Source organism: Anoplopoma fimbria, chromosome 7, assembly GCF_027596085.1.
Source record: "Anoplopoma fimbria isolate UVic2021 breed Golden Eagle Sablefish chromosome 7, Afim_UVic_2022, whole genome shotgun sequence".
Classification (NCBI taxonomy): Eukaryota; Metazoa; Chordata; class Actinopteri; order Perciformes; family Anoplopomatidae; genus Anoplopoma; species Anoplopoma fimbria.
In genome coordinates, this window is record NC_072455.1 from 10,344,922 (window position 1) to 10,358,713 (window position 13,792).

The 13,792-nt window shown below is 39.5% G+C and overlaps 1 protein-coding gene across 1 annotated transcript in view; it reads right to left on the bottom strand.

Moving 5' to 3' along the window:
* LOC129093132 (ankyrin-2-like) overlaps positions 1-13,792 on the bottom strand; it is an 83,103-nt gene that overhangs the window by 61,468 nt on the left and 7,843 nt on the right. The window contains exons 2-8 of the mRNA XM_054601049.1: positions 12,480-12,581; positions 8,009-8,107; positions 6,804-6,902; positions 6,497-6,595; positions 5,360-5,545; positions 1,832-1,855; positions 239-247 (exon numbers count right to left, since the gene is read on the bottom strand). Coding sequence (XP_054457024.1) covers positions 239-247; positions 1,832-1,855; positions 5,360-5,545; positions 6,497-6,595; positions 6,804-6,902; positions 8,009-8,107; positions 12,480-12,581 — 618 coding nt within the window. The remainder of the gene's footprint in view (positions 1-238; positions 248-1,831; positions 1,856-5,359; positions 5,546-6,496; positions 6,596-6,803; positions 6,903-8,008; positions 8,108-12,479; positions 12,582-13,792) is intronic.

A 13,792-nucleotide genomic window follows, 5' to 3' on the forward strand; every position in this document is an offset into this window, starting at 1 on the left:
AGATGTACAGTATACATAGATAGTCATCAAGTTTGACGTGAAGATGTACAAACAATGTAAGCTACCCAAACAACCCCAAATTATAGTAAAATCATGAATAGGGAACATTTCTGATCAACACCAAAGTGCACTATGTCAACTGTACGAGATAGAAGTAATAGAGTTAGCAATGAGAAATATATGAGAAAAGTTAGAGATTGCAGAGCAGGTTGGAGTAGTTGTGAGATTCTTGCCTTACCTTTCCATTCTGTAAGTGTGGTCCGATTTAATGTGAAAAAGTTGTTTACAAAAGTGTGAAGAATACAGTGACTAACGTGATGGTTTAAAAACTTTACACAGTTAAAAGCTTCGAATGGTGCAAATTAAGGTAGCGTGGATGCAACATGCTATTCAGTGCCAAGTCTTTGGCCAAGCAGGTAAGACCTTTAAAGCTTTATTAGCTTCCTATGTCATTATTCTTGAGTATTGTTGTAGCAGTAAAAAGAGACAAAGTCATACGTCAGTAAATTGAAGATCTACATAAAAACATGCATTTGAAATAAAGTTTAATGTTCAGAGGACCAGGATTGCCAATATTAAAATAAAATAATTTCATCAATTACATTTTTTTAATTTGTGTGCATTAAGGATTTCTGAAGAAATTAAATGTGCATTTTAATTAACATGTCCCGAAATGCAAAATTGCTTCCAAATGGATATTAGAATGAAAATTCTATTGACAGGTAAGTGTCTGTTTATTTCAAAGCCAAACACTGCCCTGTTTTCAAAATGGCAGACAATGTGCAATGTAAACGTTAAGTTTAAAATTAATTAATTCCTGTTTGTAGCTTATATTGTTATAATGGAAAGATACTCTCTGGGGTCCTTTATAGTATTTTTCAAAGTGAGGAAATGGACATTTCAATTATAGACTTTTTAACAAAATGTTTGCATTTCCAGGATTTATATAGAATGCACTTTGTCGGCCCATTTAAAATGAAAACGAAGATCAATTTACTTTTAATATTAATATCATCTTAGTAATGATATGCTATTAGTACACTGAAAATGACTGATCAATAAAGTTGTTACTTCGACAGGTGCATATTTATGCATTTAGAACATGAAAAAACAAATCAGATTTTAAGCATTTTTAGGGGCACACAAATGGAAAATGAAATTTAAAATTGATTAAATTATTTCATTTTTATTTTGTCAGCACTGGACTTCCTTACTAGGTAGTATATTGTATTCTAAAATTGAACCAATACTGTTTTAAACTAAGCAGCTCATAGTGCATCCCTAGAAATCATGCAACACAACATGAACAGACAAAGTTACAAGACAGACTTGGGGACAATATACATTCATAGCTGTTCACAAAATGCATAAACATAGTAGTCATCAAATTAAAACCTTGAAGGAGAGAAATGTGATCATTAAAAATAAATCAATAAACCTTACATCTTAATAATAGTGTTGTTTAGAGGTATTTCTAATGTATTGAGAGTCAGATATGACAGAAACAAAGGGTCATCCTGAGCTAGTGACAAAATAAGTTAATACTGGGGATAAAACAATGAAAATGCATACAGATAGAGAATGAAACAAAAAGATCTAAACCAGAAAAGTAAAGGACAGTGCAAGACACACGGCAGTAGCTTGCTCGTCAGCCGTGCATGTTGACCTCTTATTATAACAAACCAACAGAAACTGTAAATGAACCAAATTATCTTTATTAACACCATGCAGTGCTGTGGAATTGAAATAAATAAATGGTGAAGTGAAAAGTGAAATCAGAAAATGGGACGTTAAAGTGAATCTGTGGAGAGTCAAAGGAGCGTGTGTATACCTCAGTAGTCCTATTGACCATCATCTGAAGCAGCAGGAATGAGGGAGGGAAAGATCAGTTCAGTTAGGATGGTTGAAAACATTACTGCACTGCAGTCAGAAGCACAGCAGCACAGCTGTGCTGAAACTACACTGGCAAGCGACGTGGCTGGTGGTGCTTACTTTGCTTTAGTGTGCTCACTCATATCTAGTCTACACATAGGTGATATGTCTAAGCTCAGGTTGTTATGGAGATGCAGCTCATGACTGTTAACATTATCAATTATTTGCTTATGTCTGTTTGGTCCAACACTTTTTAAGAATAGTGAAAAAAGCTGATTGCAAACACCCAGACTCCAAAGTGATGTCTTCAAACAACTTTTGTTTCGCAAACAAACAATCTAAAACCCAAGGTTATAAAGTTATAATATAGTAAATCATAACACCTAAGAAGCTGGAACCAGCAAAATGTCACATTCTATGTGGAATGACCAGTTTGAACTTGGCTCCTATTTTTTGTAGCTTTCGCTTGAGATAACATTTCATTCAAACAAGATTTCAAAATCCCAGATTGTGATGGCATAAATACAGTTTAGTTAATCCAAGAAACAAAGACGATCAAACAATTGGTAAACAAGCTAACAGTTTGGCTAGATTATCTAAAAACAGTAACACAGTGTATGCTCTAAACTACAACACGTATATCAAAGGTGAATGGTAAAAATTCAATTTTTAACCTTGTTTTCTCTTCTAAGAAATGTTTGGCTAACCTGGGGAAGTGGTTTCACCTGTCTGATTTTGTTTTGGACTGTGACTGCAGGACTCTCGTTAATTAACATGGCGAGTACAATCTTTTTATTCTCAATATATCACTGGACTGGTTTGCCGTGTGTGACTGCAATATGTGTTCCATGTTCACATATGTGTTTGAATGTGACTGTACATGCTGCTGTTTATAGCCATTCTCCTCTAGGCTTTTCCTAATGAGTCATATTGAGCATGGCGGCATTGCAACATCTGAACTACATATTGCACAATACTAAACGCATGCATGTTCCCTGAGTGGCTTACTCAGAGTTTTGTTATATAACAACATAATTGGTGCCTTGTTAAAATATATGGTAGCTCCTGTATTAGCATCTTTAACATTCAGGAAGATGCATAAACAACTGTGTAGTGCAGTATATCATCTCCACTCTAGCCACGTCACTTAAAGCCACTATCAGGGGAACAGTTTGTTCCTACATCCACAGGTAACTGTGAAGTCACACCAATACCGGATTGCCCCTCCCCCCATCCCCACCCATTGGTTGCATGCAGCCTTGAATAACACCACCATACAACCTGCAGACAGTGGCACACTCCATGCAGTGGACAGTGCTACACTTAGACACCGGTGCAGCGAGGTAGGAGAGGGGTGATGGGGGGGGGAGTGTGTGAGAGGTGGCATTTAAAGACAAAAAGGGAAAAGACGGAGAGACCGAGTTAGTGGCAGGACCAGGAGGGACGTGGCAGGCACAGAGACACTGAGCGAGAGAGAGGAAGAGAGAAATAGAGAAATGCACAGACAGACAGATGGCAACACGAACACTCACAGGAGTACAGCCTCATGGAAAAAGTACATCAGGACAAGTTAGTGGTCTTCTAACTTACACTAAATCATGATCATAAATTTGGAGGATATTGTTATCTGGATATTTCATCTGGATAAGAAAAATCTTTAATTAACTGACACTAAAACAAAGTAATACTATGACACCCAAATCTGCCGTACCACCTCCAAGTCGATAGAATTGGCCAGTTTATTTAAGCATTTCACGATCTGGCACCTCTATGGTTCATGTTTTTGCTGCACTAAATCTACTTGTCTAAGGTTCAGTAGTGATCAGGGTAACAATTAAAGGAAACAACAATGACTAATGTAGAAGTTTACTTTGCTGAATCAAATGGTTTTGTTCAGTTTGATTTTAGGATTCATAGTCACCGACTAAGGTGTCATTTTTTTACGCTCATGTATCAGATTACTCTTTAATTTTATGTCAATGCTGTGATGTTTGGCGCTGCTTCACATCATCTGCAGCTGAATTGTAATATTGATACTAGCATGGGAAATGCCTCCGGTACAACCTTAAATGCTGGATTGGGTAATGGCACAATTCTATGCACCAATACGAAAATTGTTACCAAGATATCGGATCAAATTGTTATTTATCAGCTTTACGCTACAAAGGAACAACAAAAGCATGTGTCACTCGCTGCTAGATCTGTTCATTCTGATTGATCGCTACTGCGCATGTACAACTCTAAACAGAGATGAGAAAGAAGCAAGATCGTTAGATACTTCCATCATCATCATCAGCTCTGGAAAAAATGTTTGCTGGTATCGGCTGATACACAAGTTCAGTATTTGATTACGAGAAGGTAAAAATGGTATGAGTACATCTTTAGTAGTAAGGAGAGTCTGTTGCTGGCCTTTAAAAGACCATTAATGCCATCAATTAGCTTTTAACCAGGAACTATGATCATAGCTGACAGTAGTAGTCCTGGTCACCAGTAAAGGGAGGTGCACCTCTAAAGGCTACTGATCCGTTCAGTAACATGATTGAGTTCAGTCAGATCGGCATTAAGTTTCTGTGTTAAAGACGTGTTCGTACATGTACTGAACACCCCTGACTGTTAGATGACAGTTGTAGTTTAGTCTCACGCCTGTGTTTACCTTCACCTCAGACTCCTCCCTGGGTACAACAACATCCAGCTACATCTGCCTTTGCTCTTTATGGTCATTATCAATTACAAAAGGTAATTCTCTCTGCTCTCATGTATCCTCTCTCATGGCTCAGAAATGAGAGCTTCGAGATCGCCCTCAAGATGGCAGACGAGGAGCAAGGAGTAAGGACATCTCCAATAAGAGACTTGGAATGAACCCAATGTTGAGTATTACTGACATTCTTGTCACTTCTAAGTCTTGGTTTTCCTGTTAAATCTCAAGGTTGATGCCACATTGGGACCCATAGGATTCCCATTCAGATGTCTAGCGCTAACTGGGTAAAACAGAACTGTGAATTATTGTCATCTTTGGAGACAGAAATATCATAACACAAGTGGAAATCTTAACATTTCGGATATACATCTTTGTTGTGGGTTTAAATATCATCAGTGGACATAAACATCCTCCCTGTAGCCAGAACAGCTTTGACTTACATAGAAATACCCCCCCTGTATTTACAATTATTATAAAAACAGGTAGAAACACCCATCACATATGTGTATAGAAATGCAAAGACCCCAGGTAGGTATGAATGTCATCGCTATGGGCTAAGAATCATTGACTTTTTAAAATAAAGAGAGACTGATGTTCCTTCTACATCCTGTACCTCAAATATCACCAGATCCTATTCAGCCAAATCCACTACAGCCTCATATTTCATAAAAAATTCATAAAAGTCCTCATGACCACAGAACGGACACATTGGCAAGAACAAATAGCACCACATTAGCTTGACTTCCACACATGCCAACCTCCCCAACTCAAACAGCGTTATAGGCTTACCTTCGACTGGACATCAGCATTGTGGTCGTTCTGGAGGAGCAGGGCGGCTGACTTGGTGTCGTCCTTGCGCGCAGCAATGTGCAAGGCAGGCAGGCGGACCTTGCCTTTAGTATCATTCTCCAGTAGGACAGAAACCACCTGGTTGTGGCCCTGCTGGAGGGCGATGGCCAGAGGGGTGAAGCCATCCTGGGTAAGAGAAGGCAAGTTAAAAAGGATAAGCTCCATCTTGTTTTCAAGAAGTAGGGTCTCTAAAGTATATTCTTCAGAATTCTGACTAAAATAACAGTAAGAACAAATAAAATCACTCATCAAGGCTGGGTAAAGAATAATAAAGCAGTTGTAATAACATGTCTTGGACTTTAATATGTTAAATTTGGAATAATCCCCATTTCCCAGTATTGAGTCCATCAGACCATCTTAGCTATGTCAAATTCCCCACCCTGCTGCTCTAACTTGATATTTCTATCAGAAAATACCGTTTCCATTCACTAATTATTCCCATTTGCTTTTACTTGGCCGGTTGTCATATTGCTGCTAAGCTTCCATCAATAAAACTCAACACTTCCTGCATAGGCTTCAAACTGCAAGCCTACCAGGACAAGGAGGGACTATACTGGTTGAGACCTTGTTCGAAATAAGAAACCTCTGTGCAGGAAGATTCACTCATGGTACTGTAAGTAAACAGTGATCACACCAGCAGCGGGGCTATAGGAATGTCAATGTTCGGCAGTCAGTGAGTCCACCACTACTAAATGGTTTGCCATGACATCTCCTGATGATGCTGGTGATTCGGCATACCACTTTTTGGTCATGTGCTATGACATGTTGTCATTCTTCATGATTCCCAGAAGATGTGTCCTAATGACTTGGTAGTCCCATAACCTTTCCACTAGCGCTAATGTTGACATTTTTCAGAGTGGAATGTCTTGACATCTCCAAGATGGATGCAATGAAATTTAAAATTGTCCAATACTTTGATTCATCACCAAATATCTGCAAAATAAGGGCATTGGCATCAGCCTTGTATCTGCTTTGTGTTCAATACTAATGCATTTATTATTTGCTATTGTAGCAGAGTACTGAATGTGGGAAGCCATAGTCTGATGTAGTCATCTTAAAGGAACACACTCCTCTCACCTCAGTCGCAGTGCTCTGGTTGCCTCCATTCTCAAGCAGGTATCGCACCACATCCATGTGATTCTCCTGGGCAGCCATGTACAGAGGAGTGAATCCATTCTACAGCACACAGGCGAATACAAGAGATTCCCAATAAACTACAGGTCATGAACATGCACTGTATTTACTCAACCAGACACAGCCAAAAATAAAAACACTGCTCTCTAGCCTGCTATTATTGTTTAGTAATACAGGAGATGATATTGCCATTGCCTCTCAAGTGGATAGCAGCATTAAACAAGTTCAGCAGCAGAGTACAGAGGCTCACCTGAGACTGTGAATTTATGTCAGCTCCTCGTTTGACCAGGATCTTTACTACTTCAGCCTGACCAGCTAGGGAGGAGATGTGAAGTGCTGTGTTTCCTTTCTGGATTAACAAAAAATATAAAAAGGACAATGAGAAGAAGCATTTCTTAGAAAAAGTAGAAAAGTGCAGATCTTCGCCAGGTGTATCTCCTTCTCCCCTTCCAAAAAACAAAGAGTTGAGTCTAACAAAGTAGCTTCCTTACAGTATTGTGCCTTGCTTTAGCGGAACACAACATATTGGGTATGGAATTAAACTGCAGATACTCATACTGTTCAAATTGAGACAATTTCTTATCCATCCATCCATCCATCCATCCATCTCCTTCCGCTTATCCGGGGGCCGGGTCGCGGGGGCAGCAAGCTAAGGAGGGTCCTCCAGACGTCCTTCTCCCCAGCAACACTTTCCAGCTCCTCCTGGGGAACCCCGAAGGCGTTCCCAGGCCAGACGAGATATATAATCTCTCCAGCGTGTTCTGGGTCTACCCCGGGGCCTCTTACCAGTTGGACGTGCCTGGAAAACCTCTAAAGGGAGGCGTCCAGGAGGCATCCTGATCAGATGCCCGAGCCACCTCAGCTGGCCTCTTTCGACGCGAAGGAGCAGCGGCTCTACTCCGAGCTCCCTCCGGATGTCTGAGCTCCTCACCCTATCTCTAAGGCTGAGCCCAGCCACCCTACGAAGGAAGCTCATTTCGGCCGCTTGTATTCGCGATCTCATTCTTTCGGTCACTACCCAAAGCTCATGACCATAGGTGAGGGTTGACACAACTACAAAGTCGATCATAGACCTTTGGCCTAGGTGTTCTGGTACCAAGTACAATTTATGAACTCCCTATGTGCACAGAAGTCCAACAACAAAACCATGGTGCTCCTCCCAATCACACTTCCAGAACGTAGATGGACTGGTAAATCGAGAGCTTTGCCTTTCGGCTCAGCTCCTTCTTCACCAAAACGGTCCGGTACAACGCCCGCATCACTGCTGACGCTGCACCGAACCGCCTGTCCATCTCCCGCTCCATTTTACCCTCACTCGTGAATAAGATCCCGAGATACTTGAACTCCCTCGCTTGGGGCAGTGACTCACTCCCAACCCAGAGGGTGCAATCCACCTGGATACATCCTGCTTTTCAAGAACTGAAGTCTGCTCAGTTTGAAGCTGAGATGACCTACCTTTGTGGCCGAGTCCACTGCGGCACCTCGATCCAAAAGCTCCTGGACCAGATCCACATGGCCCTCCTTGGCGGCCAGGTGTAGTGCATTGAGACCATTCTGAAAAAAGACGAGAGAGGAAAGTCAGGCCCAATATCCTCTTTGTTGTGTTTTTTGATGGTGCTCTATGGTTTTAGGATTTTTCATTTTTAATGGAAATGTTCAAAAGCTTTACAACTGTGTTCTGTGGCCTTGTTTTATTTAAATATTTTTTTGCAGCCATGTTTCCCAAAGAATTAAGTTGAAATTTGACGATTATTCACCTCATGATTTACGTCCAATGCCATCGCTCCGTGCTATCCTATGTTTCAATGTCCTTGCTTGGCCTTGGAACTTGATAACAATGTTCAGTGGTCCAATCAGAGCTTTGATTAATGAAAAATATCCAAACAATAAAGCATCAAAGTAACTTAATAAAAAAAGCACTTAAGAAAATGCAGGACAACTGTGGGTCACCAGGGGAGACCATAACTTCCAACCCCAACTCCATGGTTTCTGTTCAGTTCTTCATCCTTGAACAATCATTCAACAGTCTGTTTGAAGAAGCACCTGTCACTGTTCTGCCATAAAAAAAACAGACAGCTATTTTTCAGCTGTGACTACTGCAGAGATGATGTTCCTGTGTCTTTTGTCCCAAAGGACAACAACAGTCTGAGTGATTTGGATAAAAAAAGGTTCACCCGCATGTAGAATATCTATAAATTTATCCCATGTCTAATGTACTTCATGTCTATAACTAAATTACTAACTAATCGATGGATAATGGATCTGTATGCAGAAACATTATATCTTTCTGTTTTTCTTTCTTTAGTATGGTACATGGGCGGCTGCCCCTTATAAACGAACAACCTCCAGTTCTGCCATAACTCTCAGGGGCCTTATTCATCATTGTACGGCCCCTCCCCCATGCCCTCCATTCACCTCCAGGAAGCCACTCACCCTTTATCATTCTCAGTGCCCTGTACGCCCACTCTTCCATCCATAAAAAAATGTTACCCCATTCTGTCAGCCTACATGACACAATCAGTTAGGAGACGTTTCCCAATTATCTGTTTGATCTATTACACAAGCATTTTTAAAGCAATGCAAATGTGATGTGGTGAAAATCTAATTTATCAGTGCTGGAGTTGTCTCAGGGGAGGGAGGAGCTTATGATCAGAGTAAATACCACCTCATCAGTGCAGTATGTTATTGAGCTATAATCAGCTTCAGAGAACACTAAAACACTAATGCCCATTAGTCACTCCTGGGGTTATTTCAGGGAAATGGTAGAGATTTTCAACAATTAGCATGGTGATGAATAATATTTTCTGCTTAAAACTACTCTATTTTTAGAACAACATGATATCAAAATAATTCTCAGCTTCTTTGCAATTTTATGTGGTCTTTACTCAGTCCTCACTAACTCATCAGAGGATGGAAAATGCGTCCATGATAAATGCAGTGATATTATTCCTCTGGGCTAGTTGGCTAAACCATTGACGCAATAGATGTCTGTACACATGACATCTATTGCATTCTGTCCATCCTGGGAGAAGGATCCCTCCTCTGTCGTTCTCCCATAGGTTTCTTCCTTTTTTCTCCCTGTTAAAGGGGTTTTTTAGGGGAGTTTTTCCTGTGCCGATGTGAGGGAAGGACAGAGGATGTCGCATGTGCACAGATTGTAAAGCCCTCTGAGGCAAATTTGTAATTTGTGATTCTGGGCTATACAAAATAAACTGAATTGAATTGAATTAACATTGGATGTATGATCAACTTAAATAAAACTGTTATAGCTAACATGGTAGCCACAGCTAAAATATTTTCATTTGTCCAGCAGTTCATTGTTTTTATGTCCACCTGATATATGTAAGTTCAATAATCACTCTCTTTTTAGCCCTGCTTTGGTCTCCACCAACCCCTGAGAAAATAAATATGTTTTCTTTAGCTGCTTAATGCTCCACTATGTTCACTACATAGTTGCTAACTTTGCCTGGTGGTTTGGTGTTGAGCTGGGTACAGTGGGTACAGTTAAGACCAGAATATATGGGCCAGGAAACCAAAACATTGTATATAACATAATAATATGATAGTTAATAGGAAATATATATTTTAATGTGAAAGTTCATCCTTGACCACAGTAATAGCACAAAGCAAGCTTTTATCAGGGTCCATTTGCCACTTTTGTAAAAGTTTTCACACGCATCTCATAGGCAAGGAATTGCTCTGGCAGTTGTCATCAAGTAACCTAAGTATGGAACTTCTGTCATGTAATGACAAGTGGTCATACACTGCAAATAGCATATCCAGCAAAAGCACAAGAAAAACGCTATTAAGTGGGCATTGTGTAAAAAAATTAAATATTTTTTATTTTATTTATTATGAAGGGGGGATTTACCCAATACTTAAAAGACCTACAACAACACCGGTAATGATCAGTGATCACTGAAGTCCATTCTAAAATCCTGTATATGGTAGCATTTTGTAAATTTGATCAAGTAATGCACATCTATTACCCTAAATGACCATGTTAATGCAAAGTAGATTGAGAGCTCAGGAATTCATTCCAAATGTATTGACTGTATATACTACATTGGGTGTCTGTGCTTTAGCTCATGTGCAGTTGGCATACTTCGAGGTTAATACAGTTTGTGTATACATACTTTAAGAGTGGCATGCATCTGTACCAAAATGATCTATGTGAGCCTTGCAGACATGAGCAGATGATAAAATGTACATCGCAAAGACACGTTGACCCTCATTGTTATAAGTAAACAAGATTTTGGTCCATGTAGGTTTATCAAGTCAAGTGATGACATTTTAACTGTTGATGAAGTTGTCAAAAGCTTGTGAATGCTCTGGAGAAAAAGTTAAATGAACCTTTTGTTACAATTCTGAGTTAGGAAAAGATGCAACCCAGCTTTTGATACTCACCTCAGACAAAATCTTGAGAGAGGATTAAATATGCATGGCATGTTAATTCACAAAATTTGAATTGATAGCCAAAACATCTGCTATTAGAAGGTTTATGAAATGTATAGATATTGGTGTCCAAAGCACATTTTCACACAAATAATCATTCATGGGCTCTGGTCTTTTGATGCAAGTATCTGTACCATAATGATATAAGGAAGTGAAGTTAATGCTAATATTAAATAATTCAAGCTTCTAAATGTGACACTTACTTTGTTTTTTAAACCTGATTTTGCTCTTGCAATCAAATACAATTACAGGAGCTCAAAAAATCGTGATGGTGTGAACATTGGTTGGAAACAAGATATGTCTTCACATACCACAGAGGCACCAGCAAATCTTAAATTTCCACTCCATGTGACTTTTGTTTACTGGGCTTGTCATCATGGCTGTTGCCAGGACAGGACTGTTTCCCTCCTATCAGGTTTCATTGCCCCCCTCCTCAATGGCTGGAATGCTAATGGGCTTAGAGGAAACTAGATAATGACTAGGCCTATATAAAGACACTCTCCCAGATCAGACACAGTCCGCTCTGCTACTGGAATGGAGAGCCATTTCAATATGATAATAATGCAAAGATTAGTGGTGGACAGCAAGAGCTCATTAGCTCTTAGAATAATACGTTCTGTGGATTGCATGATAAGAACCAGTGGACTCACTTTACAGGCAAAAATGTATTAAATTACTATGTAATGTTTAAGGTGTCACTTGTAGCAACAAACCCAAATATTATCATCAATTCTGCAGTTTCCCTCAGCTCTAACTCTGAGCCTTTTAGCCTCTTTCAGCTCAATGTTTTGGCATATAAGCCTGTAAATACTCTCAACAGCCTGGTTTCCAGAAGCTGTTTTAGTTATTAAGCTCTGATAAACTCACTGTTCACCACCTGCTGAGCAGAAAACAGCAAATACACATTTAGAGACAAGCTGGTGAACACAGTGGAGCAGCTAAAGGGATAGATATTTATCTCAGGAGTTGGTGGAGACCAAAACAGAGCTAAAAGGATAGTGGACATTCATCGGGTTGACACGAACACTACTCAAAATGAATTATAATTTTGCTCTGTGTCTGCTGAATGTGTACAAGCAACATTTTTTTCTATTATGTTAACCATAACAACTTAACAAGTGATAAGTGGCCAAAAATCACTTACTGAAGCTACAGTAAGTGATTTAATAACAACCGCCTCAACCAAACTGAGCTGAAAAAGTTTTAATTTCAGTAATTGAAGTTGGCAGCTTAAGCTATTTCACCTGTGCACTTTGTCTCTTGATAGTATAACAATGCTGTTGTTTATCCAGGATACATTTTTTAATTCTAACAGTCTATTACCGTCTATAACAATCAATTTAAGTAGCCCTGTAAATAATGCCTATGAAGAAGCATTTATGTGAGAACTTCTAAATGAAATGCCATGAACAATAATATTTACACCTGTGTTTGTGTTGTTATAAGTCATGTCCTGTGATCTGTCTCCTACCTGGTTGCAGGTGCTGATGTCCACTCCCCCTTTCAGATATTCCAAAACCTTGTCAATGTTCCCTGCTCTTGCTGCTCGCAGGAAACTGGTGTTGCTGTCCGACTGGAAGAGACACAGGAGAAATACATTTCATGATATCATCCAAAATATAAAGCACAAATACATTTCGTTCTATGGCTGTCAATGACGAATAATTATAACATAATTCAGCCTTTTCATCTTAATAAGTCACATTCTTTCTAAAGTAATGGATTAAACAACCCAACTCACAATCTAGCACAGCAAACCTCTTCAGGTGTTAACGGTTAACTGGAGCCTCCCCTAGAGTGGACTGAATTCCGGAGAGATGGTGAAGTTCTTTACAACTGAGTATCAGAGAGAGTGCACTAAAATAATTAGGTGAAAGGTCCTCAGAATATTGATGTTTCTTTTCAGTGCAATGTTTTAAATCATTTGTTTTACTTTGTCAACCTGCACATCATCAAACACTGGTGGCCCGTGTCCAGGGACTGCAGGGGGAAAGTAGCTTTAAAGTGGCCCTATTACGCTTTTCCACTTTTTCCCTCTTCTTTAGTGTGTTATATATATTTTTGTACATGTAAAAGGTCCGTAGAGTGTAAAACCTGAAGTCCACGCCTAAAAGGAGTTACCCTCCCCCTCAGAAACACTGCTCCTGAGCTGCCTGAAACTTTATGTGGTCATAATGTTACGGAAGTGACGTAAAACTACTTCCGGCAAGTTTGGCCCTCAAACAACAAAAGAGAGAGACAGAGCTTAAGCTCCGGAGGAAGAGTGAAATGTGAAACGTTGACCAATCATTTTTTCCTTCGTTACTCTGCTTACTAATCTTATTTTATGAATCATTTATTTTATATACATTGAATGTGTTGTAACTCTGTTATGTCGTTCATTCTGTACACATGACATCTATTGCATTTCTGTCCATCCTGGGAGAAGAATCCCACCTCTGTTGCTCTCCCAGAGGTTTCTTCACTTTTTCTCCCTATACAGAATAAATTGAATTGAATTGAATTGAACTTTGCTTTCTGGAGGGAAGAGCAAGCACTGCAACGGAGCATTTCAGACAGAGGGTGAGAAGAGGTGCTGCAGGACAGCCAGGATGAGGAAAATAAGGTGGATTATGAGCATTAAGGCATGTGAACATGTTGTAACTGTAACTTTAGATAAAAATATGCATCCGGAAAATAGCATGATAGGACCTGTTTAAGCTAGGTGCAATAAATATGTTGAACTCTAATGTTAAAACAGATTGGAGAAAATACACTCTATTTATGATCATCATTTAAGGGATT